At 48.6% G+C, this 26,515-nt stretch overlaps 1 protein-coding gene and 1 long non-coding RNA gene across 2 annotated transcripts; both read right to left on the bottom strand.

Moving 5' to 3' along the window:
* On the bottom strand, positions 237-26,439 carry SZRD1 (SUZ RNA binding domain containing 1). Its single transcript, XM_005665044.3, has 4 exons — positions 26,318-26,439; positions 7,225-7,274; positions 5,345-5,596; positions 237-3,409 (listed from the first exon to the last, which is right to left on the bottom strand). Exons 1-4 carry the CDS (start codon positions 26,366-26,368, stop codon positions 3,307-3,309), a joined length of 456 nt encoding a protein of 151 aa, XP_005665101.1. The 5' UTR covers positions 26,369-26,439; the 3' UTR covers positions 237-3,306.
* On the bottom strand, positions 11,217-25,861 carry LOC110255192. The gene is made up of 2 exons (XR_002344914.1): positions 25,785-25,861; positions 11,217-12,657 (listed from the first exon to the last, which is right to left on the bottom strand). It is a non-coding gene; the product is annotated as an uncharacterized LOC110255192 (long non-coding RNA).

The following is a 26,515-nucleotide window of genomic DNA, read 5'->3' as shown; positions in this document are numbered from 1 at the left end:
CTTAAAACAGGCAGACCCCATGGAAAGGCAGGAGGGGCCTCAGCCATGCTCTCACCAGCAGAAACCCAGTGGTCCCCATCCCTTGGAGCCTTGGCCCCCAACCCACACACCACCCCATCCTATTACCCAGAGAGTGAGCCCCTTCCTGGGACTGAGCAGAGGTAGCTCCCCAGTGGTTAAACAAGCAGCCACCCCAAGAGGTTAGGAGGCCAGAAACTGAAATAAGGACAAGGCTCTGACAAGTTTAAAACATGTATTTAAAATACAATTTATAAAATGCTTAATCTGCCGACTCAGGAGCCCGCGGTGCGGGGTGGGGTAGGGTGGGCAGCTGCCCGCTAGACCAGCAGAGCAGGACCGCAGGGGTGCGCCCCTCCCTCCCGCGCCCTTCTGTTCAGATTCCCAAGGGGCCCATGTGCACCCCTGGGATCACATGGCCAAAAACTGGCCCCCAAAGGTTTCCAGAGTCTCTGCCTACCAGGGAGGCTGGGGCAGCCCCGCCGGCCCATCCCTGAGCAGAGCATCCCCAGATGGGGCAGAGCAGGGTACGGCTGGGCTAGACAGGGCAGGCGGGGCAGTGGGCTCTGGAAGGGGCTGATGGTAGCAGATAGGGTGTTGCCTCCTGCCTGCAGGTGGGGAGCACCCTGATTGAGTGGGCGGAGAAGGGTTGGTCACCAGGCCCAGACCCCCAGCTCCTTTGGTTATAGGCTGACATCAGAGTAGTGGCTCATGGGAAGCGGTTAGCTGGAAGGTCTGAGGCCTGGCTCACAGGGTTAGGGAGGAGCTGAGGGAAGGGGACAGTACCGTGAAGGCAGATAAAGGGGCAGCAGCCTCAGGTTTCTGCCCCCTACTCCCCTGGGGTTTTCCAAGCCAAAGCCTGCAGCTTACTTTAAAATTAAAAAAAAAAAAAAAAAAAAAAAGCACTTAAGGAAAGTTAGACAACTACAAAAAAAAGAAAAGAAACAAATCAAAAACCACCCACAGACACACAAAATCCAAACCGTTCTCCCATCTCCCCTCCCACCTCCCCCGAACACAACAGTTTCCTGTTTTCATTTCTTTCTTTTAAAAATGTTGCCTGCCGCCTCTCCATCTGGGAAGTCAGGATAAGACTGCTGGTGGGTGGTGACAGGCACATGGCGGGCAGAGCCCCATCTTTGGCCAGAGGGAGGTGGGCACATCAGTCCCTACTACATCCTTGACGCACAGACGCCCATCAGCAAGCCTTCCCTGGGCTCCCACGAGAGGAGGGAGGCAAGAACAGGTGGTCCCAACTGCTGAGCCATCAGCACTTCCGGCCTTCCCACCTGGCTCCCTCTGTCCCGTTCCCCCACGGACAAGGAGCGTCTTATCCTGGGCCAGAAACCGCTACTACATGAAGGATGGACACTATCCATTTCAAATGCGAAAACCTGTTCAGGGCAGTGGAACTGTAAAGACAGCAGCAACCTTCTCCTGTGGCCACTCCTCAAGGTCCTTTCCCCTTAGGACAGCCTGTGGGCATCACTTAACATCCTGCGGATTCCTACTGACTGAGGCTCTGTTCCAGCTCTGCGCACGGACAACTTCCTGGCTTCACACAGTTGTAAGGTTGTGCTGTGGACTAGCTGCTGGCCCAAGTGACAGCTGGCCTTTCCTCCTAAGGGGAAGATGGAGCGGGCCTGGCTGACATCCGCACAGGCAAGGCTGAGGGCCGGGCACACCAAAGGTGGAGCAAGCCTGCAAGAGCCAGCTTGCCACCTTGGCCACCGCAAGCTGCCCTGCTCACAAAAGTCACACCAACCACTCCAGAACTCATCTGCTGAGCGAGGAGACTGTCTGGCTGTCTGAGGGACATAAGGCGCGGTGCAATGGAAGAGATCGGAAAGCCTGAGCGGGGACAGACTGTACACACACAGCTGCTCTGGGCAGGGCCCTCTAAGCCTCTTCCACCTCAAAGAGCCAAAGTCTATCTCCTGGCTCCAAGGACAGAGGGGAAACTGCCTTTACTCCAGGCCCTTCTCAGGAAAAAGCAGTGGAGGACAGCAGAGGCCTAAGGGGAACCAGTCTGTCATGACCAATCTTTGCAAAATGCACAGCCTGTCTTTTCCCAAATGGATTCAGAACAGTCCGCTCTCAAGGCAGCAACTTCTCAAAGGAAATGTATCAGGCAGTAGTTAACAAGCTGATGCCATCAACAGAGATGGCCCTCCCCTGACCCTTGAGAGTTCTCGGCCTTGCTGGACTGGGAAGATCTGCCTACCTACTAAGCACACTAGGCAGGAGGCGCAGAATCCTGGAGGCAGAGTCTCTCCTGGCTTTCCTTGTGCCGATAGCACAATACTGCATAAATCTCACAGCCCACACTCCTAAAGCCGGGGAGTGCAGCCTCACTCCCTGCTCTCTTCTAGAAGTAGTAAGCCTGGCTGGTAGGGAACCATCCTGAGGGGTTTGGAAGGGGAAGTCTGTTCACTTTCCCTATCTCCCGAAATACTAGAGGTGAGGGGTTAGCACCCTCCCCAGGCTCTCTGAGCCTACAGAGTTACAGCCCAGTCTCCAGGTAGGGCCCGGATGCTCTGGGACTTAGCTGCAGGGAGGGAGGTATAGGCATGGGGTGCTCATCTGTCCCGGGGGCTGCAGAGCCCTGCCCCTTTTCTGGGCGGCAGTAAGAACACAGAAGCTAAGCTCACCAAAATCCTATTGGTTAATGTTTCTAGTGAATTGCCTAGAAACATTTTTAAATTGACTACCAAACTACCCTTTTTCTCAATTAAAAATTCATTAAACTGCTAAAACCCCTCCCATGCACTTTTTTTTTTCAAATCAAATATTTGTATAAACAAACAAAAATAGGAAGGAAAGGGAAAAAAAAGAAAGGATATTTTCAAATGGAACTTGCTTTTAAGTGATGAAGACATGCACTTGAGGGTGGGTGGATGGGAGTTCTCATTTGTGTTTGAAATTCAAAATTAATGAGCATGATAAACTGTTATTGCTGGCACTGGCTTTACCCCAAGTGGCCAAGTGGCACTGTCTGACTCTCTGAGTCCTTGGTGGGTCCCCTCAACCCTCCTCTAACCCCCACCCTTTCCCTTTCCATTGACTTGGGACAGCCCTTGTAGACATGCCAATCACAGTGGGAAGGGGGGGGGAGGGAGGTCACAGTGCATGGGGTTCAAGGTCACAGTGGGCGGAGCAAAGGGGATCACAGTGCAAGTAAGTCAGGTCGTTCCCTCTGCTCAAGTCCAGCTGTCTGCCACGGCAGTGCGACCCGCAGCGGACGACCCAGGAGGTGGTGATGGCGGCGGCATCCTTTCCAGCCCGCATTTATCTGCGCTGTTTGAAGCCTTGTGACCCATCAGGACCCAAAGGCTGTCTGATCACATTGTTGGGCTGCCTGCTGTCTTCAGGTTGGGAGATCCTGGTTGGCCTGAAGGGAAGAGGATGAGAGGAAGGCCTGAAAAAGGATATAAAAGAGGTCCCCAAATCTTTTTGCCATTTCCAGGGCTGTTCCTGCGGCACATGGAGGTTCCCAGGCTAGGGGTCGAATCGAAGCTGTAGCCGCTGGCCTGCACCAGAGCCACAGCAACGCTGGATCCGATCTGCGTCTGCAACCTACACCACAGCTCACGGCAACACCGGATCCTTAACCCACTGAGCAAGGCCAGGGATCGAACCCACAACCTCATGGTTCCTAGTTGGATTCGTTAACCGCTGAGCCACAATGGGAACTCCAGGTCCCCAAATCTTAAAATCAACCATTCATGCATCTGGGGCAGAAGCCACAATGGCTATCTGCCAATTCTGGCTCCCTGAGCCTGCCTCTCGGCAAGCCGACTTGGCACATCTGCAAGCTGGGAAGCCCCTGCAAGCATATGGGCAGATGGTGCATGTTCACCTCTGGCGCCTGCAGCACTCTCTCCCCGAGGCTGGCTCACCATCATTCACTGGGAGGGGGAGGGAGTGCTCAAGGGCTTGTCCTGTCCAAAGGCAGTGACCATGGACAGCACATCCTTCATAGAACTTCGTGGGACAGGAGTTCCCATTGTGGCGCAGCGGAAACAAATCTGACTAGGAACTATGAGGTTGCGGGTTCGATCCCTGGCCTCGCTCAGTGGGTTAAGGCTCAGTGGGTTGCTGTGAGCTGTGGTGTAGGTCACACGCGGCTTGGATATGATGTGGCTGTGGCTGTGGTGTAGGCTGGCAGCTGCAGCTCTGATTCGACCCCTCGCCTGGGAACCTCCATATGTCACGGGTGTGGCCCTAAAAAGACAAAAAAAAAAAAAAGGACTTCGTGGGACAAACTCCTCAGGCCAAGGTAAAGACCTCTAACCAAGAGTTCAGCAGGAGTTCCCATCATGGCGCAGCGGTCAACGAATCCGACTAGGAACCATGAGGTTGCAGGTTCGATCCCTGGTCTCGCTCAGTGGGTTAAGGATCTGGCGTTGCTGTGGCTCTGGTGTAGGCTGGTGGCTACAGTTCCGATTCGACCCCTAGCCTGGGAACCTCCATATATCTCGGGAAGCGGCCCTAAAAAAGACAAAAAGGAAAAAAAAAAAAGCTCAGCAGTGACCTGGTACCTGCCACTGCTGTGCTCCTGCTTCTCTCAAAATCAAAGGCTTAATGGTTGACCCGTATTACTATGGAACACTAAGAAAATGGAGTTTTTCTTCTTTGCTAAATGAAGGTTAAGAGAAGAGATAACGGAAGTCTATCAAAATAATGAAGACAGAGAAAGAAGGTACATAGCTTAGTTCTTCCAAGCCCCAGAATACCAAGCTCAAGGAGGCTTCTCAATGTTAGAAAGAAGCTGTTTCAACAAATACTGCTTTACTAGGTGACAAACTTACATAATGCAACCTCTAGGACTGCAGAGGGAAAAAAATGCCAGGAATAAAAAAGAATTTAGAAAATTCACAAAAACATCAGTGAGTCATTATGAGCCTGAGAAGATAACATCCAGAATTGTCATTTAACTGCACAACAAACGCATGAGGCAGCTACAAGCATTATCCCATTTTTTAGATTAGGCCATGAGCACATAGAGAGGTTCAGGAGCTCTAAGCACAAGAAAGTGGCAGGGGTGGACTCAAACTGGCTGATTTAGACTAAGTCCATGCCTTTAACCTTTATGCCACACTGCCCCCTGGTGCCTGCAGAGGCAGCATGCCAGCACCTTGTGACCTCAAAGCTTTCAAGGCAGTCTAGTGCAGACTACAAAGTCACCCCACCTGCCGGCTTGATGGCTGGAGCTGCGATGGTTCCAGCCTCTTCCAGCCTCGATTCTGCCTGCCCCTCCCTGCTCTGCACGCGGCCAGGCCTCCTCTTCCTCCTTAAGGTGGCCTGGTGGAGTGGCTACACTCACCTGTCGAGGATGGGTTTCTCTTGCTCCTCCTCGGGGCTGGCACTGCCCAGGATCCGCTTCCTGGCCTCCGCGTATTCTGCCTCCCGCTGTGCTAGGGACTTGACGGGAAGGGCTGGCCTGCTGGTGGAGTTGGGGCTGCTGACCACACCGTTGCTGGTGGGCCTCTTGAGGATGCGGATCTGTGGAGGGGGCCCCGTGGGAAGGCTATCGTCCTGAATCACAATGGGCACTTTGGGAGGAGATTTGGATTTCCTGCTGACAAAGAGCAAACACAGCTTCACAAGTCCTACCCTGGACTACAGGGGCCCCAGCCATTTCCCAAGCCCACTCCTCATCACTTTTTCCTCCCTTCCCCTCTTAATTCCATTCATTATTCTCTGGCCTCTGACCAAGGGGTTCTCAAAAGAGCAACCTTGCTTATAAATAATAGCTCACACAGCCCACAGGTGTGCTGCTCCGACCTAACCCCAGGCAAAGGGGGACAACACCAGCTCAACCTGGGGCTTCAAGCCCCAGGTTCATCAGTCACGTCAACCACCACATGGCGAAACATTTCTTATCCAGAATCCAATGGCCTCAGTTAAAATCCCAGCTTCCCTACACAGACCAGAGTGTAACAGGCCGGTGCGGTGGGCACCCCTTAGCTTGGGGGTCAGCAAAGTGTCCAAGGTTCCACAACACGTGCTCAAACCAAACACTACAAAGGAGCCAGCAGCTCTGCCGTCCCTGCCTGGCATCAAGACAGGAGTTACCAAACCGCCTCAGTCTTCTGGTGAGTGACCTGTGCCTCCCAGAGGTGAGCTACTCCAGACCACAGGTTCGCCTCTTGGGAGGAACCGAGCCCTCCCTCACCAGGGCTCTCCAGTCTGCTGGACGCGGCGGGGCTGGGGAGGAGGACGATCCTGGAAAGAGCGCTGGGCAGTGCTCTAAGGAAAAGCATTGCCCAAGGCTGGTGGATGTGCACATCAGGCATGTCCGCAGGGAGGACAACAACTCAGGAAGGGAAAGAAACGAAAGCCACAGAGGAACAAGGGGTCCAGGTGGGAATGGCCATCCCTCAACAGCCACAAAGACCCTCCCCAGAGCCGTCAACTAGCTTCTCCTCAGACCAAACAGCCCAAGGGGCCTGTTTTCAGAGCCTGGTTGTTAGGAAGGGTAGGGACCAGAGGGCTGCTGCCAGAGGAGCTGGAACGAGTCTCCAGTGGGACCGTTCGGCATGGCCAGGGAACTGTAACCGGGCGTTAGTGTGGTTGCTGAGCCGAGCAGACAGACAGGGAGCCAGCACTGCCATCGAGGAGGCCAGGAAAGCCAGCAGGCGGGCAGGGCACCCTGAGCACTTGGGGAGTGACTGTGCAGCCCATGGAGCAGGTCCAGAGGGGTCCTCTCCTCCTCCCCGCTGCAGCCTGTCCCTGAGGGACCTTGACAGGCTCCCCTGGGGCAAAGAGCTATCCTTCAAAGTCTTGAGGAACTCCTGACAATCTTTTCTTCCAAGATACCCTTGCAATGAATGCCCTGAGCCACCAAGTCACAGAGGGCCCAGGGGAATCATCTGTCCAAACTCCTGTGCCACAGAGAAAGAAAGTGACGTCCAAAACAGGAAACAACCCGCTCCAAACCTCAGAATGAGGCTCAAATGTAAGGCTTCTGGCTTGACACCCCACTCTCCATCTGACCAGCTCACATAGGGTGCCCACTAAGGGGTGAGGCAGGTGCGACACTCCAGCCTCACTCCCAAAGCCGCAAGCCACCATGTCCCTAAGGGAAGGGTTTTACTGCCCAGGAGCCTGACCTGACAAACCTAACAGCCAGCTGGAGAACAGCCGACTGCCCAGCTCTCGATGGCAGAGAGCGGGAGCCCTCAGACCAGACAGCAGCCTTACCTCTCCTTTTGTGTGATCTTCAGTTTTTTTTCCAACCGTCTGTCTATTTCCTAGAGGAAAAAAATGTATATAAAAAGAGGAAAAAAATCTCTCTCAAATAAAAACTTACGTCTTTATTTTCAGAGCTAAGGGCAGTGTCCTCTCAGACCAGGGACATTACTGTGTCCTTTGAAGTAATGGATGCAGCCCTCCCTTGACAAGACTCTGGGGTTTGGGGTCCTGACTCCCTGTGTCACCCTCCATCCCTGTGGCTGCGGTGAGAGTTCTAGCCCTCATCATTCACCTGGGTTCTTTGTACAACCTCCAACTAGTCTCCTGGGCTCCAGTCTGTCCTTCACAGAGCCACTCAAGTCAACTTTCCGAACATAAATCTGATGGTGTCACTTCCCCACTTAAAATGCTGCAACTGCTTGGCGGATCCAGTCCAAGCTCCTAAGCCTGCCTTGCCCACACATTCCTTTAGCTTCTAGTCCTGTTTTACACCCGAGCAAAACCCAGCTGTTGCTAACCCCCAACCAAGCCTGCTAGTCCACCTGCTTGCAATTCCGCCCCCTTGCAAATTCCCGTTCATCCTGCAGAACCCAGCTTGGATGCGCACCTCTCCTTTCTGAAGTCCTCTCTGATGCCATTCAGTTAAAATCACCTGCTCCTCAGACAAAAGCTCTCCCTTTTACATTCCTTCATGATCGTAGGTACCACATATTTTACGAGCTATTTTCTTTACTCGTAAGGACTTGAACTCTGTAATTAGCACCTAGCAAAAGGCCTAGAACAAAGCAGCAGCCTAATGTCTGTGGAACTGGGTGGGAATCAGAGTCCTCAGGCCCTCAGCACCAGGAATTCCGTGAAGCCTCACAGCCTCGGGTGTGAGCATCCATACACAGGTCAGGGGAAGCTATGCACAGAGCAAAGCCCAAACCTCCAGGCTCCTCAGCTGTCCCACTGCTTTTTCTTAAAAAGTCAAAACATCCCAACTCAACAGTTTTTAGTGAGGGCAAGACCACCCAACTGTTGGAGAGGAGCAATTATACGCAAAAGTACGTATTTCTCTGGAAAGCAGGATCTGTAACAGTGGTTCTCAACAGGGAGACTTTGCCCAGTGGGAATTTTGGCAACTTTGGAGACATTTTTAGGTGTCATTACTGGAGGGGAGGCGCTACTGGCATCTAGTGGGTTGAGGCCAAGGATGCCACTGAAATCCCACAATGCATAGAACAGTCCCACAGGAAAGAACTACCTAGCCCCAAATGTCAACAGTGCCAAGGTTGAGAAACCCTGATTCATAAGATGGATGTGATTTCTAAAAGAGTCTGTTACAGCAAAACACAGCAAGTTAAGAACCACTGCCTTGGAGTTCCCATCGTGGCGCAGTGGTTAACGAATCTGACTAGGAACCATGAGGTTGCGGGTTCGGTCCCTGCCCTTGCTCAGTGGGTTAACGATCCGGCGTTGCTGTGAGCTGTGGTGTAGGCCGCAGGCACGGCTCGGATCCCGCGTTGCTGTGGCTCTGGTGTAGGCCGGTGGCTACAGCTCCAATTCAACCCCTAGCCTGGGAACCTCCATATGCTGCGGAAGCGGCCCAAGAGATAGCAACAACAACAAAAAACAAAAAGACAAAAAAAAAAAAAAAAAAAAAGAACCACTGCCTTAGTAGAAAGTTTTTGAAATTTGCTGAGATCCAGCTCAGAGCCAGCTAGTTTTCACGAATGCTCTGTATGTCCTGAAATAGGCCATTGATGAGTGCAGTTCAAGCTGGGTAACTATATTGTTCAATTCTTCCACATTCTTACTGATTTGTTTCATCTATGGACTATGGAAAGAATGAGAATTATTCTTTTCAGTACATTAAAGCTTACTGTGAAATGATCTTTACCTTAAAATCTATATTATTTCATATTAATAAAGCCATGTCAATTTTCTTTTGGTTAGCATCCCCTGGAAGATGTTTTTCTCTCTTACTTCTTTTCTTTCCATGTCCTTATTTTTGTTCCCTGTACACAAATATGAACCTAGTCAGGGACTGAGCTCTCACCACAGCAGTGACCTGAGTCACTGCAGTAACACCAGATCCTTAACCCACTGAGCCACCAGGGAACTCATAGACTAACCATATGAAGCTGGACTTATATCAAATCTGACAATGACACACTGATGTTTAGATGTGTCAAAATTTTTTATTTTGAAGTTCCCTGGTGGCCTAGTAGTTAAGGACTGGGTGTTGTCATGCTGTAGCTTGGGTTTGTTTTTCTATTTTTTATTTTATTTTTTATCCTTTTAGGGCTGCACCTGTGGCACGTGGAGGTTTCTAGGCTAGGGGTCAAATCGGAGCTGTAGCTGCCAGCCTACGCCACAGTCACAGCAATGCTAGATCTGAGCCGCATCTTCAACCCACACCACAGTTCAAGGCAATGCTGGATCCTTAACCCACTGAGCGAAGCCAGGGATCGAACCTGTGTCCTCATGGATACTAGTCAGATTCATTTCCACTGAGCAAATGGGAATTCCTGTAGCTTGGGTTTGATCCCTGACCCAGGAACTTCTGCATGCCACGGGCACAGCCAAAAAAAAAAAAAAAATAAATGAATAAAACCAAATTTTTTGTTTTTAAGAAAGAACCAAAATATATTTAGGCAAGCACCACAAACTGTATTCTGAGTTCACAAAAACTCTCTAGACGGGGTAGGAAGCCTCAAGAATGAGAACCTCTCACTCAAGCTTGGAACACAAGTTGCCGCCCAATGACTGTTTAGTAACTGAATGGAAATGGGGCACCGAGGGTGAGAGAAAGACCTAGATGTTGTCTGTGAACAGACAGATTCACGCAAAGTGAATCTATGCCCCCAGCACAGTCCACCTCAGAAGTGTAATTCTTCTAAATTTTTGGATAAATACAGTGTTACTGTCTGCGTAAATACTATTTTTTTTAAACATGAGTTTAATGCCCTCTACTTTTTAAGGGCCTTTCAGGGCTTTCTACAAACAACTTACAGTTTTTCAAGTTCCATACTTTATCATTTTGCTCCAATATGAAAACGACACTTGCTATTCAAGTTTCTCCATCATAAGTGCAAGGTTTAGTATCTATGGGATTTAGATGTCTTCAAATAGGGTCAAACCCAAATACCTCCACAGGCTGGTAAGGAACCAAACTGCACACGCAGGGAGCACAGCACAGTGGGGAGGTGAGGGGGCCACAAGGCACCAAGGAACGCCCATCTCCCCTGCAGACAGGCAGCCAAGCCTGCGCTGGCAGGGCCAGGGCTGTTATTTTAGCAGATTTTTATGGAAAAGCTCTAAACTTTTAAACTTCATTCCATGAACTCTTGCTTTCATTTTGCTGTGACGGCCAAAGAAGACACATAGGCAAATGAGCCTAATCATTTGGTGATTTTTTAAAACACTGTGGTAAGATACACAGCACGTTAGCTGAATCTGAGAGGTCCATTCAGGTTTCCTGAGGAGGGCAAACTGCTTCCTTCTTTCTCTACCGCCTTGGGGAAGACAGAGAATCTGCCCAGGCTCAGCAAACAGAGCCTCGGTGGAGAAAAGCCCTTCAAGAGGGCATTGGACTATATCTTCGTACATGTGCCTCTGTCCCCAAACTAGAACACAACCAGAACACCTGGTGTGTAACATAAAACTACTGGCCTTTTTCTTTTTTCAGTCTCTTTGTCTTTTTAAGGCTGCACCTGAGGAATATGGAGGTTCCCAGGCTAGGGGTGCAATCGGAGCTGTAGCCACTGGCCTACACCACAGCCACAGCAATGCAGTATCTGATCTCATCTGTGACCTACCCCACAGCTCACGGCAATGCCAGATCTGATCCATAACCCACTGAGCAAGGCCAGGGATTGAACCCGCATCCTCATGGATCTTAGTGGGGTTCGTTAACCTCTGAGCCACAAAGGGAACTCCTAAAACTACTGGCTTTAAATGTAATGCTTTATGGCTGTCAGTACACCCTCCCAAACACTCATTTTCTGGTCACACCCAACCCCGTTTGATAGACCAAGTAGCTTTTATCCTTCACTGCCAGATGAGGGCAAAGGGGCTCAGGAAGGTTAAGGAACTTAGCCCAGGTCACACGGTGGTACATCATAGAGGTAGTCCTAGAACTAAGGCCTTTGGAGGCCCTACCCACCCATCATGCTGCTGCACCCCCACAAGTGCTCAAACCCCTGGAAATGCTGGGAAAGCCATTAGATACTGATTCCCTCTTTCTCAGAGTCCTTGAATTCTACAGGGCTCCCTGGCACTCCAATAACTACCTCTCCCGTTAACCTCCCTCACACCAGGCAGAATGGTTTATCAGTTGAGAAGGAATTCCTCCATCAGATGAGAAGACAGGATATAAACCCAACCGCTCTGGTGGCAAGTGGATCCTGGCTATCTCCAGACGGCCAGCTGGACACTTGCACACTCAGAGCTGTCCAAGCAGGAGAGGGAGTGCTCTGCCAGCAGCTGGAGAGGGCACTGCATCTCACTCTGGAATCTGTCCAGGTACCATGAGTCAGTCCATTCTCTCCTTGGACAAGGCCTTGCAATCAACCTGCTTTCAGATTTGTGATCTATAAAGCTGGACCGACTGGAAGCCTTCCTACAGGGCGCACTGCAAGGAGAATGCTTGTCTCCTCCAGAGATGCAAGAGTCCAAAGGAATTAAACAGGGTTCAGAATGTGTGAGGAAGGATCTAGTCATGGGCCCCAACAAGGAATCTAGTCACCTAAGGACACCCCCTCTTTTAAAGGATGCACACAGGCGGGGCCCAAGGTCAAGGCTCCTGTGTTAGAGGTCCAACTTTTATGGCTAATGGAAGAAACCCTAAGCTCATCACTTTATGTCTCTGCTCTGAGTGTAGAAGGGTTGCTTTGCTGGGGCACAAGGCAAGTGTTGGGGCATAAGCACTTCAGAGGTGAGGTGCTAAGAACATTTGATTTCCTGTGGCTTCTCCTTCTAGAAAGGCTCTTTACTTTCTATCAAGTAGCTTTGAACAGATTCCAGAAGATAATGCTCTGTGCTCTGAAAAAGTGAGGTGGACTCCTCTCTTTGGGTCAAAACCCTAAGTACAAGATCTGTTGTTACCAAGCACAGGTACCACTTCCCCGGGGGAGTTACACCTCTACAAAAGTGAGGTACATGCTTCTTGGTCTGAGAGAACAAACAAAACCAGAAAGAAAGAGTGGGGGCAGGAGGTTATGAAGAACTGTAGTGGGGAGCAAGGAATTCTGGACAGGGCTGGTCTGTAAAGGAGAGGCCACGCCACAAGGTGAGCAAAATGAGACATCAACCCCTGCAAATTCAACTCACCTCAGGAAGAAACACATTTTCCCTGGCTGCGGATACTCTTAATCCTCCAACGATTATGCTTTTGTGAACCTCCAGCAGAGAGCTGGGAATGGAAGCCAAGGAGGGGAAGGAGACACCTCAAACAGCCTAATTTGTTCGAAAGGAACAAAGGAGACAGAGGATCAGGATGCATGTGCAAGGGCAGGCAGATCACAAGGACAGCCTCACTCCTGTAACACTAAGAGGCGGATAAGAAAGGAAAAAAGAAAAGTGAGAAGGGGAGAGGTGAAGAAAGGCAGAGAAGAAAAACAGGCTAACTCTGGGTCTTGGTGCAAAGCACAGCAAACAGGGCACCATTACAGCTGTACTGTTCACTTTGGGATGGTGAAGCTCATTCAAACTAGCCAAACTTGTAAGAGATGGAGTGAACAAACCCAAATCCTCATGTGTAACACTGGGGGGTGGGGTGGGGTGGTGGTGGTGCTGTGTCCTGTCCTGCTACCGCCAGCTCCCTAGAACCCCCAACCCTGGTCCTGCTCCACCACAGCATCCCTCTCTCTGACACCAAAATCCCCCCGTACCAGTGTGGCCAAAATATCTCCAAAGAGTCCAAGTAATCTTGTACTGAACAGGGGTCTAAGAGGCACCCTTAATTCTTGGCTCTGAGTTAGGAAATAACATCAGCGACAGTTACTACTTCAGTAACTTTTCTCAGACAATTAGTCTGTCAGTTTCCATTTCAAAAGATGCTATTTTCTGTTTTCCTCTCAAATTCAAAGAATACTGACTGATCTTGGGCTCCCTGTGAAGCACTATGCCCCACAGGCTCATCTGGTCTTGTTCAGCGGTCCTGAATTGGGGAGCACATACGTGCAAGTAGACACTGGGGGGATCTGAAGAGACAGGCGCCCGGAGGGCACAACAAGCATTTCCCTCAGAACCAGAGCCTGAGAGGTCCTGACGAAAAACAAAGAGAAGATGCGACCACCTTCCAAGACGTTCTGGCTCCCAAACTCCCACCATAGCAGGCAGTGCCCAAGTGGTGTCTAATCCTGAATTTCAGTGTTGGGCAGGAATCCGCACCCACTCGCCCGGCTAAAAGACTGCCTAGTCAGGGTGTCCTGGGAGACAAGGCACCTCTGTCTCCCATAACACAACCCTGGATGGGATTCTGGCTCCTCCCTTGAGGGCCTCCATTTTAATTAGGAATAAAGCAAACAGAATCCTTGGGTAGAACCGGGAAAATTTGGTCTAAAATTATCAGATAAAAAGCTCTCTGTACTTTTATTTTATTTTTATTTTAATTAATTAATTTATTTATTTATTTTTGTCTTTTCTAGGGCTGTACCCATGGCATATGGAGGTTCCCAGGCTAGGGGTCTAATCAGAGCTGTAGCCACCGGCCTACGCCAGAGCCACAGCAATGCGGGATCCGAGCTCTGTCTGCGACCTACACCACAGCTCACGCCAACACCGGATCCTTAACCCACTGAGCAAGGCCAGGGATCGAACCTGCAACCTCATGGTTCCTAGTTGGATTCGTTAACCACTGCGCCATGACGGGAACTCTGTAACAGCTCTCTGTACTTTTAGAGGGCACTACCGGTCATTTTGAGTTCAGATGTGCAATCTACAGAGACTTTTCCAAACAACCTTCACAATCCATGTGTTTAACTCTGTGCTTCATTCCTGCCTTATTTCTCTATAGCAGTGGCATGACAGTGACAGTGACAGTGTCCTGCCCCAACAGGGCCGGCCATGTCCAATGCTTCTGCTTAACTCCCCCTCTGCAGCTAGCTCTAGGGAGGGAAGCACCCTGGAGTCACATTGCCCCAGGTTTGACTCTACAGTGATGCCTCAGGATCACCGTAGGGTTCAAAACATTAGCTCAACTCCTGAGCAAACCTGACCGGGTAAGTCAGGAAAACTGAAACGCAGAATGCAGAGGTTGAGACAAAGGAGATCTGTGGGGCACAGCTAGGCCACCGGGTTCCATTTCTCACAAAACATTCCTCCTTCCTCTGTTACTCCCAAAGCAAAGAAAAACATTCCACTTTAATTCCGTGGGTCACTGTAGGGCACAGGATATAGTTCTAAAGCTCCCTGCCTAAGGAAGTCGAGGCTTTGTTAATGTATATCAAGGCCATTCTCCCTTTGCTTCGCTGTGACAAAAAAGCTGGAGACAAACATTTATGGAAAACCTGGTATAAAGTAGGAGATGTGCTAGAAGCTGAGACTCAGAGATGAGGAAGGCAATCCCTGCTGAGGAGGAGGAGAGCCCAACCAACGGGGAGAAGACAGATAAATGAACCACAGTTGCTGTATTAGGTGTATACTCTGTGTTTTGGAAAGAAAAATGAAGAGAGGGAATGATCTTGCCACGAGAAGTCAGGGGAAGCTGCAGGAACTTAAGGATTTGAGTTTCAAGGAGAAGAGAAGGGGCATCAAAAAAGTTGGGAAGAAAGAATGAAAACATGGAGTCCCTGCTGTGGCGGCATAAGGATCGACAGAGTCTATGCAGGTTTCATCCCTGGCCTGGCACAGTGGGTTAAAGGATTCAGCATTGCCAAGGCCGTGGCACAGGTTGCAACTGTGGCTTGGATCTGATCCCTGGCCTGGGAACTCCATACACCACAGGGTGGCCAAAAAAGAAAAGAAAAGAAAAGAAAAGAAAAAAAAAAAGAATGAAAACATAAATAGAAGGAAAGAAAAAAAGAGACCCAAAACAAGATACTTCTTAAATGGAGATACTCAAATCTAAAAAGGTATCTTATAATGGACCCATCTCTCTTTCAATCTAAGTTTGGAAAACCATCTGAGATTACTTTAGCTGCAGTCAGCAATGGTTCTTATTAGTTGGTATCAACACTACTCAAAAAGCTACTGCAGAAAATTAGTTATAACTCCTAGGGCCAGTAAGATATGAACTGGAAGAAATTAGGGGCACTAGAAAACCATGAAGGGCTTTGGGGTGGTGTGCTGTTAAAGATCAAACAATTCATATTTGCTCGTAAGGGAAAACCACTTCCTGCTTTCTTTTCCAGGTTTGCTACAGCTTTCAGGACTTGTCTGAGCTTGCCCAGAAGGGGGAATCCTTTGGGCACATTCTCCTCCGCACCAGACCTAGTCACACCGCCCAGTACAGTGCTGATGGCCATGCGAGGCTGCTAATAAGTACTTGATCATGGCCAGTCCAAAATGAGATGTGCTTTAAGTGCCAAGTACACAGCAAACTGCCCGGACTTAGTACAAAAGAGAGTAAAAGAGCTCATTAATCTATCTTTAATACTGATTATATGTTGACATGATACTACTTTGTATATATGGGGTTAAGTTACAAATATTAACACTCCTTCATACTTTTTCAAATGTGGCTTCTAGAAATTTTTACATTACTTATGTGGCTGGCATGATACTTCGAGTGGACAATGCTGCTTTAGATCAAACCTTAGAGTAAGATATATCTCTGCTGTACATTCATCTTTCAGTAACTATAGACTGAGCTCCTTAAGGACTCAAGAGTCATGTTTTTTACTGATGTGCAAAGCCTACTCTGTTGGGTCCTATTTGTCATGTCGGCAGAACAGCAACTAGCATTCATCCAGTGTCCAAAGTGTGGCTCAGGCCCCTGCTCTGTGTAACACTCACCACCTCACTTCAATCCTCCTTTTTTTCGTCTTTTTTTTTTTTCAAGGGCTGCACCCTCAGCACATAGAGGTTCCCAGGCTACAGGTCAAATTGGAGCCATAGCCGCTGGTCTATGCCACAGCCACAGCCATGCCAGATCCAAGCCTCGTCTGTGACCCACACCACAGCTCACGGCAACGCTGGATCCTTAACCCACTGATCGAGGCCAGGGATCAAACTGCAACCTCATGGTTCCTAGTCGGAGTTGTTTCCGCTGCACCATAACGGGAACTACAGTCCTTTACTTTATAAAAGAGTAGAAGAGGCAGGGATGAGAGGAACATGCTGAGCCCAAACCCTGGAATAAAACAGGAGGCAGAGTCTAATGGGGCTCCCCTTTCTCCATGTTTACTACTGCTTTCTCCTTTCGGTTTTCATACAATGCTAAGCAACACAACTCAAAACAGTGCACGTTATTAGTCCTCTGGGGCACCAAGAAAGAGACCCCCCCAGCCAGTTTTGTCACACCCTAAGGAAACAAAGGCCACACCCTCAGGGGCTGGAAAGTGGCCCTGACACTAAGAGTGACAACACTCTCTGCTCCAACACTGTCTTCCAGTGATGCTCTACTTGGAGCTTTATTTAACTCTCATCACTAGGCAAGGCAGATTTTATAGATCTAATATTACAAATGAGGAAAACGAAGCTGAGAGAGAGGGAGTGATAAAATAAAAATTATTTTAAGGCAAGACAAGAAAAATTTAAGCATAAAAGTTTCCTCTGTGTAAATCAACTACACTTTGACTAAAAAAAAAAAAGTCTCCTCAAGGAGTTCCTACTGTGGTGCAGTGGGTTAAAGAAGGATCTGGCATAGGTCACAGCTGCTGCTCAGATTCAATCCCCGGCCTGGGAACTTCCATGTGCCATGGGTGCGGCCATTAAATACAATTTAATAAAAGTTTCCTTTGCTGGTTTGGGCCTCCTCCCTCCCAAGCGTGCATTGTGCACCTACATTACACACTAACCAGACCTTCCCAATGGTAGAAATACCTGCTCAGCCATAAAGATTAATTTTTCTTCTGGAGTTGGCCATTTAATTCCATAGCAGATAATATTCCTTTCTCAATTCTGTAAAAAGTCAGAATGACCCACAACTCACCTTGCGCAGGCAAACCTTTTAGGTGAACTCTACGCACAATGCCGACAGGCAATTTCCTTTTAGAGAGTGACTGGTATAGAACAGACGCCTCGGACCACCTGGGGAGATCCTGGACCACAACTAATGGAAATTCTTAGCTGCAATACTTAGTTAAGGGCTCATTAATGGGACTAGCTATATCACTTGTAGTCTGTCTATTTTACAAGATTATTTTTTCTTGCACTATCAAATGTGTAACTGAGCCTCCAATAAAATTAACTATGGCTGGAGTTCTCTTGTGACGTAGCAGGTTAAGGATCTGGCACTGTCACTGCAACAGCCTGCATTGCTGCTGTGAAGAGGGTGTGATCCCTGGCATGGGAACTTTTGCATGTCATGGGCATGGCCAAAAAGAAAAAAAAAAAGGAGATCCCTCTGTAGGTCAGTGGGTTATGAATCCAACCAGTATCCTTGAGGATGTGGGTTCTATCCCTCGCCTTGCTCAGTGGGCTGGGGATCTGGCATTTGCTGTGAGCTGTGGTGTAGGTTGCAGACATGGCTCTGATCTGGTATTGCTGTGGCTGTGGCTGTCAGCTGCAGCTCTGATTGAACCCCTAGCCTGGGAACTTGCATATGCCACGCAGGTAAAACCCTAAAAAAAGAGAAAATGAAAAAAAAGAAAAAAAATTAACCATGACTAAGTGACTTGAAACAACTGACCAAATCTGCAGTTCTGTGAGATCAGTGACTACAACAGTCTAACTCTAGATATGGGAAGAGGCAACAAGAGGGAGCCATTTCTTGGACCACAAAAGACTAGTAAATCTGGTGGTCCAGAGGATTTTGGTTACTGTTAACAAGGCCTAGTCCAGTAATAGCCCAGTAAGTGGCCTATCAATGACATGCTCACCAGACCGAGGAATGAGCATTCCTAGCACTCATCAGGCAAACTGGTCATAAAATGCCTCCCCAACCTCAGTTGAAATTAAGACCAAAAGGGAAGGGACTGTAAATTAAAGAGTGCTGCCCACCATCCAGTTCTACAAGAATCAAGCCATTAGCCACTGCAGTCACTGACCCACACTGATTCACAACACACCGTGAAGGAATTCAGGGTGAAGATCAGGATGAGGACTTTTGTGCTCTGGGAAAACTGGCAGAAGTGACCCTCAGATAGTCAGATATTTTCAGGAAAAAGCTTTATGTGTCTTTTTTTTTGGTCTTTTTCAGGTCGCACCCACAGCACCCGCAGCACATGGATGTTTCCAGGCTAGGGGTCGAATCGGAGCTGTAGCCACCAGCCCGCACCACAGCCACAGCAACGCCAAATCCGAGCCGCATCTGCGACCTACACCATAGCTTACGGCAACACCAGATCCTTAACCTACTGAGCAAGGCCAGGGATTGAACCCACAACTCCACGGTTCCTAGTCAGATTCGTTAACCACTGAGCCATGATGGGAACGGGAAAAAGCTTTATGAACCCAGGTTCTCACATCTTCCCATACTTAGAAAGCACTAAAATCATTAACTAAGATGCCTGTTCCTGAACAGCAGCAACCTTCAAGATGTGTGCCTGAGTTACATGTATCCACTGACCTCCCTGCTTACCTCTTCGGAACAGTTCTCAGAGCTACGTGAGAGACTGTCTCCTGGGTTATAATCCGCAGGTTGACTAGAATAAAGTGTTCATTTCTTTCTTAGACTGACTATTAACTTTTTGTTGACAGCAAGTAGTGATCTGCCCCCAAATCAGACCTGACACTTGAACCCTTAGCTGAGACTTCTGGCTTCTCCTGCCATGGATGGATACAGTGGGTCACTGACTGGCAGAGGCGACCCATCCTTTCTTGATACTTCTTAGAATGAACATAGAAAGGCTCCTCTCTCAAAGAAAATATCAGGCATACAGACTTTGGGGGATGGAGCAAAGTCACTATTACCCCAACCCCCTGTACCCCAGGTTTTATTCAAGCATCCAAGAGTGCCTTCACCAAAGGCTAGTTAGAAGCATGGCACTCAGCATGGGCAGGAAACCCAATGCCTCTAGGGCCAAGCCAATAATGCAGACAGGACAGAAGGCCACAGGTAACACAAAAGGTAGGTAACATGGGCGGGGCGGGAAAGGACTGTGGAGGAGAGGAGAAGAATCAAGACCTTGGTAAAAGCATTCGGAATCAATATTTTATGTATGTATGTATATATGTATGTCTTTTTGCCATTTACTGGGCTGCTCCCATGGTATATGGAGGTTCCCAGGCTAGGGGTCGAATTGGGGCTGTAGCCGCCGGCCTAGGCCAGAGCCACAGCAATGCTGGATCCAAGCCGCGTCTGCAACCTACACCACAGCTCATGGCAACGCCGGATCCTTAACCCACTGAGCGGGGCCAGGGATGGAACCTGCAACCTCATGGTTCCCAGTCAGATTCACTAACCACTGAGCCATGACGGGAACTCCCAGAATCAATATTTTAAAAACAATGTCCATCCCCCCCCACCCCCCCGTCCCTTGGAAGAAGTCTACAGGCCAAATACCCACGGGCTGTCAGTTAGAACTCTAGATACAGGGATCCTAAGTTAGCAGAGTTGTTCAATCTTCTCAAGAGATCTGAGCAAAAATTTGCGTTCTTTCTCCACATGGCCAGATGTTAAAAAGTTGTTTCCCATTTATAATACAGAGGGATTTGGGAGTTCACAGCATCTCACTTGCAGTCATGGTTTAGTACGACAACTAACAGCAGCACTGGGATTTGGGAGTTCACAGCATCTCACTTGCAGTCATGGTTTAGTATGACAACTAACAGCAGCACTGTCCTTTTGGCTTTTGAGCACAGAGTTCAAGTTTCTTAGATACACGAAATTTATTAGCTTATCATCCAGGCTACAGAAGCAGGAGGTTAATCCCAGGCAGAACAAATACAATACTTCAAAAGAACTAGTAACTAAAACATCCTAAAGCACTTAACTATCTTCTAAGAAGCAAAGGCAAACAAACTGTCCCCAAAGATCCCTAAGCATGGGTTCAGGATGCCAAAAGCCTCGGCCGAAGTCAACCATGTGATATCCTCTCCCGAACACTAAGAACAACAGGACCTACACCTCACCAGGTCATGAGATGCAATGGGATTATGAATGTAAAAATGTACCCCCTGCCAGTAACAAGCCCTCAAGATGCTATCTGAGAAGCCCTTCCGGAGATGGCCAGAGGGATTTGGGAGTTCACAGGTTTGTAGGCAGTGTTCATTCACCAGGGAGATGTGCAGCTAAGCAGCAGAGACAGAACTGACAGCTGGAGGGTCACACATGCTTTTATAAGTCAAGAAGGCCAGAGCATCAGGGCTGGGAATTTGGCTCTCAAGGTCTATGAAGAGCAATGATAGTCCTGACATTTCCAGAGTCACAACTGTCCTGTATAATTTTATCTAAGGATCACATCCCTGAAGAATGCAATTTTTTTTTTTTTTTTTTTGGTCTTTTTGCCTTTTCTAGGGCCGCTCCCACGGCATACGGAGGTTCCCAGGCTAGGGGTCTAATCGGATCACACCAGAGCCACAGCGATGCGGGATCCAAGCTGCATGTGCGACCTACACCACAGCTCACGGCATCACTGGATCCTTAATCCACTGAGCAAGGTCAGTGATCGAACCCCACAACCTCATGGTTCCTAGTCAGTTTCGTTAACCACTGAGCCACAATGCGGAACTCCTGAAGACTGCAATTTTTTTTAACTGTACATATTTATCATTTCTTTGAAAAGGAATGATTATTTCCTGTGTTCGTTTTTATAATGGAAAGAGTTTTGGGGAGTTCCCGTCATGGCTCAGTGGAAACAAATCTAACATCCATGAAGATGCAGGTTCCATCCCTGGCCTTGCTCAGTGGGTTAAGGATCCAGTGTTGCCATGAGCTGTGGTGTAGGTCACAGACTTGGATTGGATCTGGACTTGCTGTGGCTGTGGTGTAGGCTGGCAACTGCAGCTTGGATTTGACGGTGAGCCTGGGAACCTCCATTTAGAAAAAAAAAAAAAGGGTTTTGGGTGTGGGGAGGATAGCTTACTGTGAGGTACATTTTAAAATGTCTAACCCTCAGAGATAAGACTCTTTAGGCACATACAGACCACTGCTGGAATTTGTGGCTAATTTTTGTGGTGCCTGGTTTTAATCTTTATCCTGGATGTTAAGAAGAATGCTTGGTAGAGGCTAGCAGAATTAAAAAACACTTGGGGAGAGAAATCTCTATAGTTACCATTTAAAAAAAAATAATTTCATTTGGCATTTTGGCCACAGACATAAATAGCTAAACTCAATCTTCTCCCAGGAAACCGACTACTCCACCTTGTGAAGACTAGCTAACTGATATGGTCAGGAACTGACATTAACTGTGGGGGGCCCACCGGTATAGAGGTAGAAACTGGAAAGAAAGGACTGGCCCCAAGAACACTTTTGAGTCATCAGATCTAGACAACTGGAGCGACTTTTCTCTTGCAGGAGTTTAGCAAAAGCTTTAGAAAGATTCTTACACACTTAGTTCTGTCCTGTTGTAGAAGCAAAAGCAACTTTCTCTGAATTCCAACCCACAGCAACCATGGCAGCTCTCTTGAAACCCAGAGCACGCTGGGAACAAGGACCCCCCCCCAAGCAGCCTAAAAGAAAAGAACTGAGCAGTTACGAGTGAAAAGCTCATTATCCTCATTTCTTTAAAACCACAGTGAACCATCATTTTCCAGAGTCCCAGGGACAGACTGTTCAGCACAATCACGTCTAAACTAGCCAAATGCTTTACAGAAATAGCCCTCTGAAGACATCAGGCCCTAGAACTCAATCTTCCCAAAAGGACCAGAAAAAGCTTTAGAAATAGCATTTTAGAAACGGCTCCTTTGAGCAAGGTATACCTGGATTTGTGCTTTCTGATACCACAAATCTCAAATGCCTTCTTTATTTAAGCCATAAGGAAATCAGCACCAGGATGCCCCCAAATAACTAGTATTTGCCCACTACCCACAGCCACAGCCATGATGACAGCAATTACGGTAGCACTAACTAAAGACCCCAGAGGTGGCAGCCATACTTCAGGGAGAACAGCCCCTAAAGGTAAGTAAATCAAAGTTCTTATCTCTTAAATTTAAAAACCTAACTATGCCACTACTCTGCTTTATTTATTTATTTATGCTTTTTTTCCCCTCCAAGGGTCGAACCCGAGGCATATGGAAGTTCCCAGGCTAGGGGTCTAATCATAGCTGCAGTTGCCAGCCTACACCACAGCTCACAGCAATGCCAGATTCTTAACCCTCTGAGCGAAGGCCAAGGATTGAACCCACATCCTCACCGATACTAGTCGGATTCATTTCTGGTGGGCCACAATGGGAGCTCCAATACTCTGCTTAAAAAAAAAAAAAAAAAAAAAAAAAAAAAAAAAAGAGCCACCAAAGCTCTCCTTTGCTTTCAGGACAAAGTCCAAGTTCCCCAGAACCAAGAACAAGGACGCACTTCCTGATCTGGCTGCTGCACACCTCTTGGGCCTCATCTCCTTCCACTCAGCCCTGCCAACTCTGTATCCCCCGCCAGAAGGAAATACCAGTAGCTCTCCAAGTGCTGCACTCTTCTCTCACTGCCTCCTTACCTATGTGTGTACTGGCCCTAAACTCTACCTGTTCCTCCCTGACTTGCTACTGCTCTTTTTTTATTTTTTAAATTAAGGAGGAATTCTTTTATTTTGTTTTTGTTTTTTTGGCCTCGCCCATGGCATGTGGAAGTTCCTGGGCCAGGTATTGAACAGCACTACAGCAGAGACCTGAGTGGCTGCGGTGACAATGCTGGATCCTTAACCTGCTGCACAAGGAAACTCCTTAACTAGCTTTTAGAAAGGCTTTGATTTTAACCTTTCTCCCCCTCTAACTTCTACTCCATGCTTGCACAGTAATAATTAACCACTGCCAGATGTCTTAAGAATGTAACCTCTGATAACATCACTGATGCACAAGTCTAAGTCGTTTTTCAGAACAAGGTGATCTTTGCAGGTTCCACGTCCAGACCACCAGGTCACAGACCACCAGGCAGGAGGCAGGTAGACTAGCCTGCTCCTGGAACTGTGCTTAGGAAATGTCCTAAGAGAAAGATTAACCACTAGCTTCCCCTCTCTTTCCCTTTTAAAAATTCTTAACTAAAAGACCAAGTTGGTGTTGGTTTGAGTCTTGTCCCCCACCCCCCTGTTTAGCACCTTGCAATACAATCCTTACTTTGCTGTGCTGTGAGCATACGGGTCCTTTTCAAATTGAGCAAATTGGGAATTCCCACTGTGGTGTAGTGGGTTAAGGATCCGGCACTGCTGCAGCTGTGGTGTAGACTGCAGCTCCAGCTCGGATTTGATCCCTGGCCGTGGGAGCAGCCCAAAAAATGGGAAAGAAAAACAAAAAACAAAAAAACGGAGCAAACTAATGGCGCTTCCCTGTGGTGTGATGGGATAAGGGTCTGGTATTGTCACTGTAGCGGCTGGGATGGCTGCTATGGTACAGGTCCCATCCCTGACCTAGGGAATTTCCGCATGCGGCCAAAAAAATTGAACAAATTATTGATCTGATTTTGGAGGAAGTACAAAGATATCTTCCAATTACAAAATGTGCTATTTGGACTGGGTCACTTTGCTGTACAGCAGAAATTGACAGAACACTGCAAAGGAATTATACTTTAATAAAACACAACAAAAACACAATGTTCTATTTGTCCCTTGAGATGTGCTTAAGACAAAGGACACCATTTAGAGTTTGAATCGACATTAACTCAATTCGACATTTTCATTTCTCCCAAAGGCAGTATTATTTTGAAAGACGCATTTCCTTGGAGTTCCCTTCATGGTGCAGCAGAAATGAATATGACTAGGAACCATGAGGTTGCGGGTTCGATCCCTGGCTTTGCTCAGTGGGTTAAGGATCCAGCATTGCCCTGAGTTGTGGTGTGGGTCACAGACCTGGCTCAGATCCCATGCTGCTGTTGCTGTGGTGTAGGCTGGCGGCTACAGCTCCAGATTAGACCACTAGCCTGGGAACTCCATATGCCGTGGGTGTAGCCCTAAAAAACCAAAAACACACACACAAAAAAGAAGCATTTCCTTGATGGAATGCAAGTTATATTTTTTTGAATTGTCCTTTGATTGAAGATGTATCTCCTTGGGAGAACAGGTAAAGGGGGCAATTTTATATCAGGTAAGTGTCTGTCATACTAAAAGCAAAAAGACTATTTACAGAATATTTGAGGTTAAATCTTACATCTCTGGTGTCCATTTAGCTATAAAGTGCGGGAGTGGGCTAGCTGTTCTTTAAGCAGCTTACCTGTTCTGAAAAACTAAAGCAATCCTCAGTTTCTGAACCCTACATTCATTTTTGTTCTTCTCATTTTCTTCTTCTTTAATGTCAGAAACTTATGTCCCTTTGAAACAAGTGAGAAAAAAACAAAGAAAGGACAAGATGCTCAAGAAACTTATCATTTGAGTCATTCCAACTGTAAACCAAACTTTTTTGCAGGGAGCAGCATGAAGGGTCCTGAATGATTCACTCACACCTGTGGCAGGCGCCAATAAACGCCTCTGGCAGAGATTGTGAATTCTCTAGCACAAAATTACTGCTAAGCACTCTGTCTAGCACATGGCAGACCTCCTAAATGTTTGTTGATTGAAAAATACCTAGCTGACACCTGTTGCCCTCTATAAAATCTTTCGATTGCTCTCCCTACTCAAGCCACAAATCCAAGAAAGATGGCTGGCCCGTAAGAACTATACAAAATACCTCCTGAACGAAATCAATTCTTCAAATCCTCAATCATGCTAAGTGGGGAAAAAAACACCTTGAGAGAAATGCTTGAACCACCACCAGCAAAAACTTCAAAGTCAAAATTTCAACATTAAGGGAATGTTAAGGGAGTGCATCCATTTCTTGGTCTCTTCAAGCGCTGACAAGCACCCTCAAAGGAGCTTGATGAAAAAAACAAAAACAAAACCCACCTTCTGTTGTTCTATTCCGGTAACACTCGGCTCTCCACGCCCTACTCCCGACACATAAACCTTCAAGGTGGATGTCACTCGAGCCAGAACTGAACAATGAACACGAGGAGGACAAAACCAAAAAGACATCTCCCCACCTTCACAAGGATCACCACAGAACCGCAAACTCTGAGAAAACCAAATTAAACGCGAACCTAATAGAACTGACTATTCCGGCTTGAAACAGAGTATGTTTCCTACAGCTTGTGGAGGCAAACAAAACTCCGAAAAGCAAAGTCGAACGGTCCATTTCTCCCCTCCCTTCCCAGGAATGCAGCTACTTTACATATCACACCCCTCCCCCCTCGACCCCGGCAATCACTCTGCGAGACCCTTCCCCGGTGATCGGATCGTTGGGTGCGCCTCGGGGAGAAAGGCTGGCCGCTAGGCTTTCGGTTGTTCCGGCAGGGTCCCCGGGAGACCAGCCTGCCAGAGCGCTCAGTAAAATTAAAAGAGGAAAAACCCAGACTCGCCCACCGTGGCGGATGACGCAAAGCGGTGGGGGATTTTAGCATGCCCAGAAATGACTCGATTTCCTCTTGCTCTTCTCCGGGGCCAGATTTGCCTCCTGGGTCCGCGCATTCCCTCCCCCCACCCCCCGCCCCCGCCAAGTGGTGTGTCGCTCCTAGTCGGAGCACATGAACTTTAAAATGGTGCTTTGCACAGGGGACCGACAGGGAAAAGAGGAGTCGGGTCAAAGGCGCCTGGGGCGGGCTAGCGGGCGCCAGGAAAAGAGGTCCTAGTGGCGGGTGGGGCGCCCCGGATGACGCGCACGCCGGTAGGGAGTAGGGAGTGGAAGGAAGAGCACCAGGCAAAAGTGCAGGGAGAAATGGAACGTGGCCCCTTTAAGAGGCCTTCACCGAGCTCAGGAACCGGGGGCCTCTCCTTCACCCCCGGCCCGGCGTGTGGGGCCCTTCCTCAGGGAGAACCATCCCCAGACCCGCTCCCCCGAGGCTTTCCTCACGCCAGGTCCCGCCCGGCCCAGCCCCGGGGCGGCGGCTCCTCCTTACCCCGCTGTCTGCCGCCTCCTCCCAGCTCTCAGCGACCTCCTCATCTTCCATCTTACTCGCCGCTTTCCCTCCTCCCCCACCCCCTCCCCGCGCCTGCGTCCTGAAGCGCGCCTTGGTCGCGGGCGCCGGCACGCAGGGCTTTGCTCAATGAACCCCGCCCCCTGTCAAGCCCGGAAGAGGCTCCAGGCCAAGGCCCAG

Source organism: Sus scrofa, chromosome 6 (genome assembly GCF_000003025.6).
Source record: "Sus scrofa isolate TJ Tabasco breed Duroc chromosome 6, Sscrofa11.1, whole genome shotgun sequence".
Classification (NCBI taxonomy): Eukaryota; Metazoa; Chordata; class Mammalia; order Artiodactyla; family Suidae; genus Sus; species Sus scrofa.
Note: the sequence above shows the minus strand (reverse complement) of the source record. Positions and strands in the feature narration are given on the sequence as shown.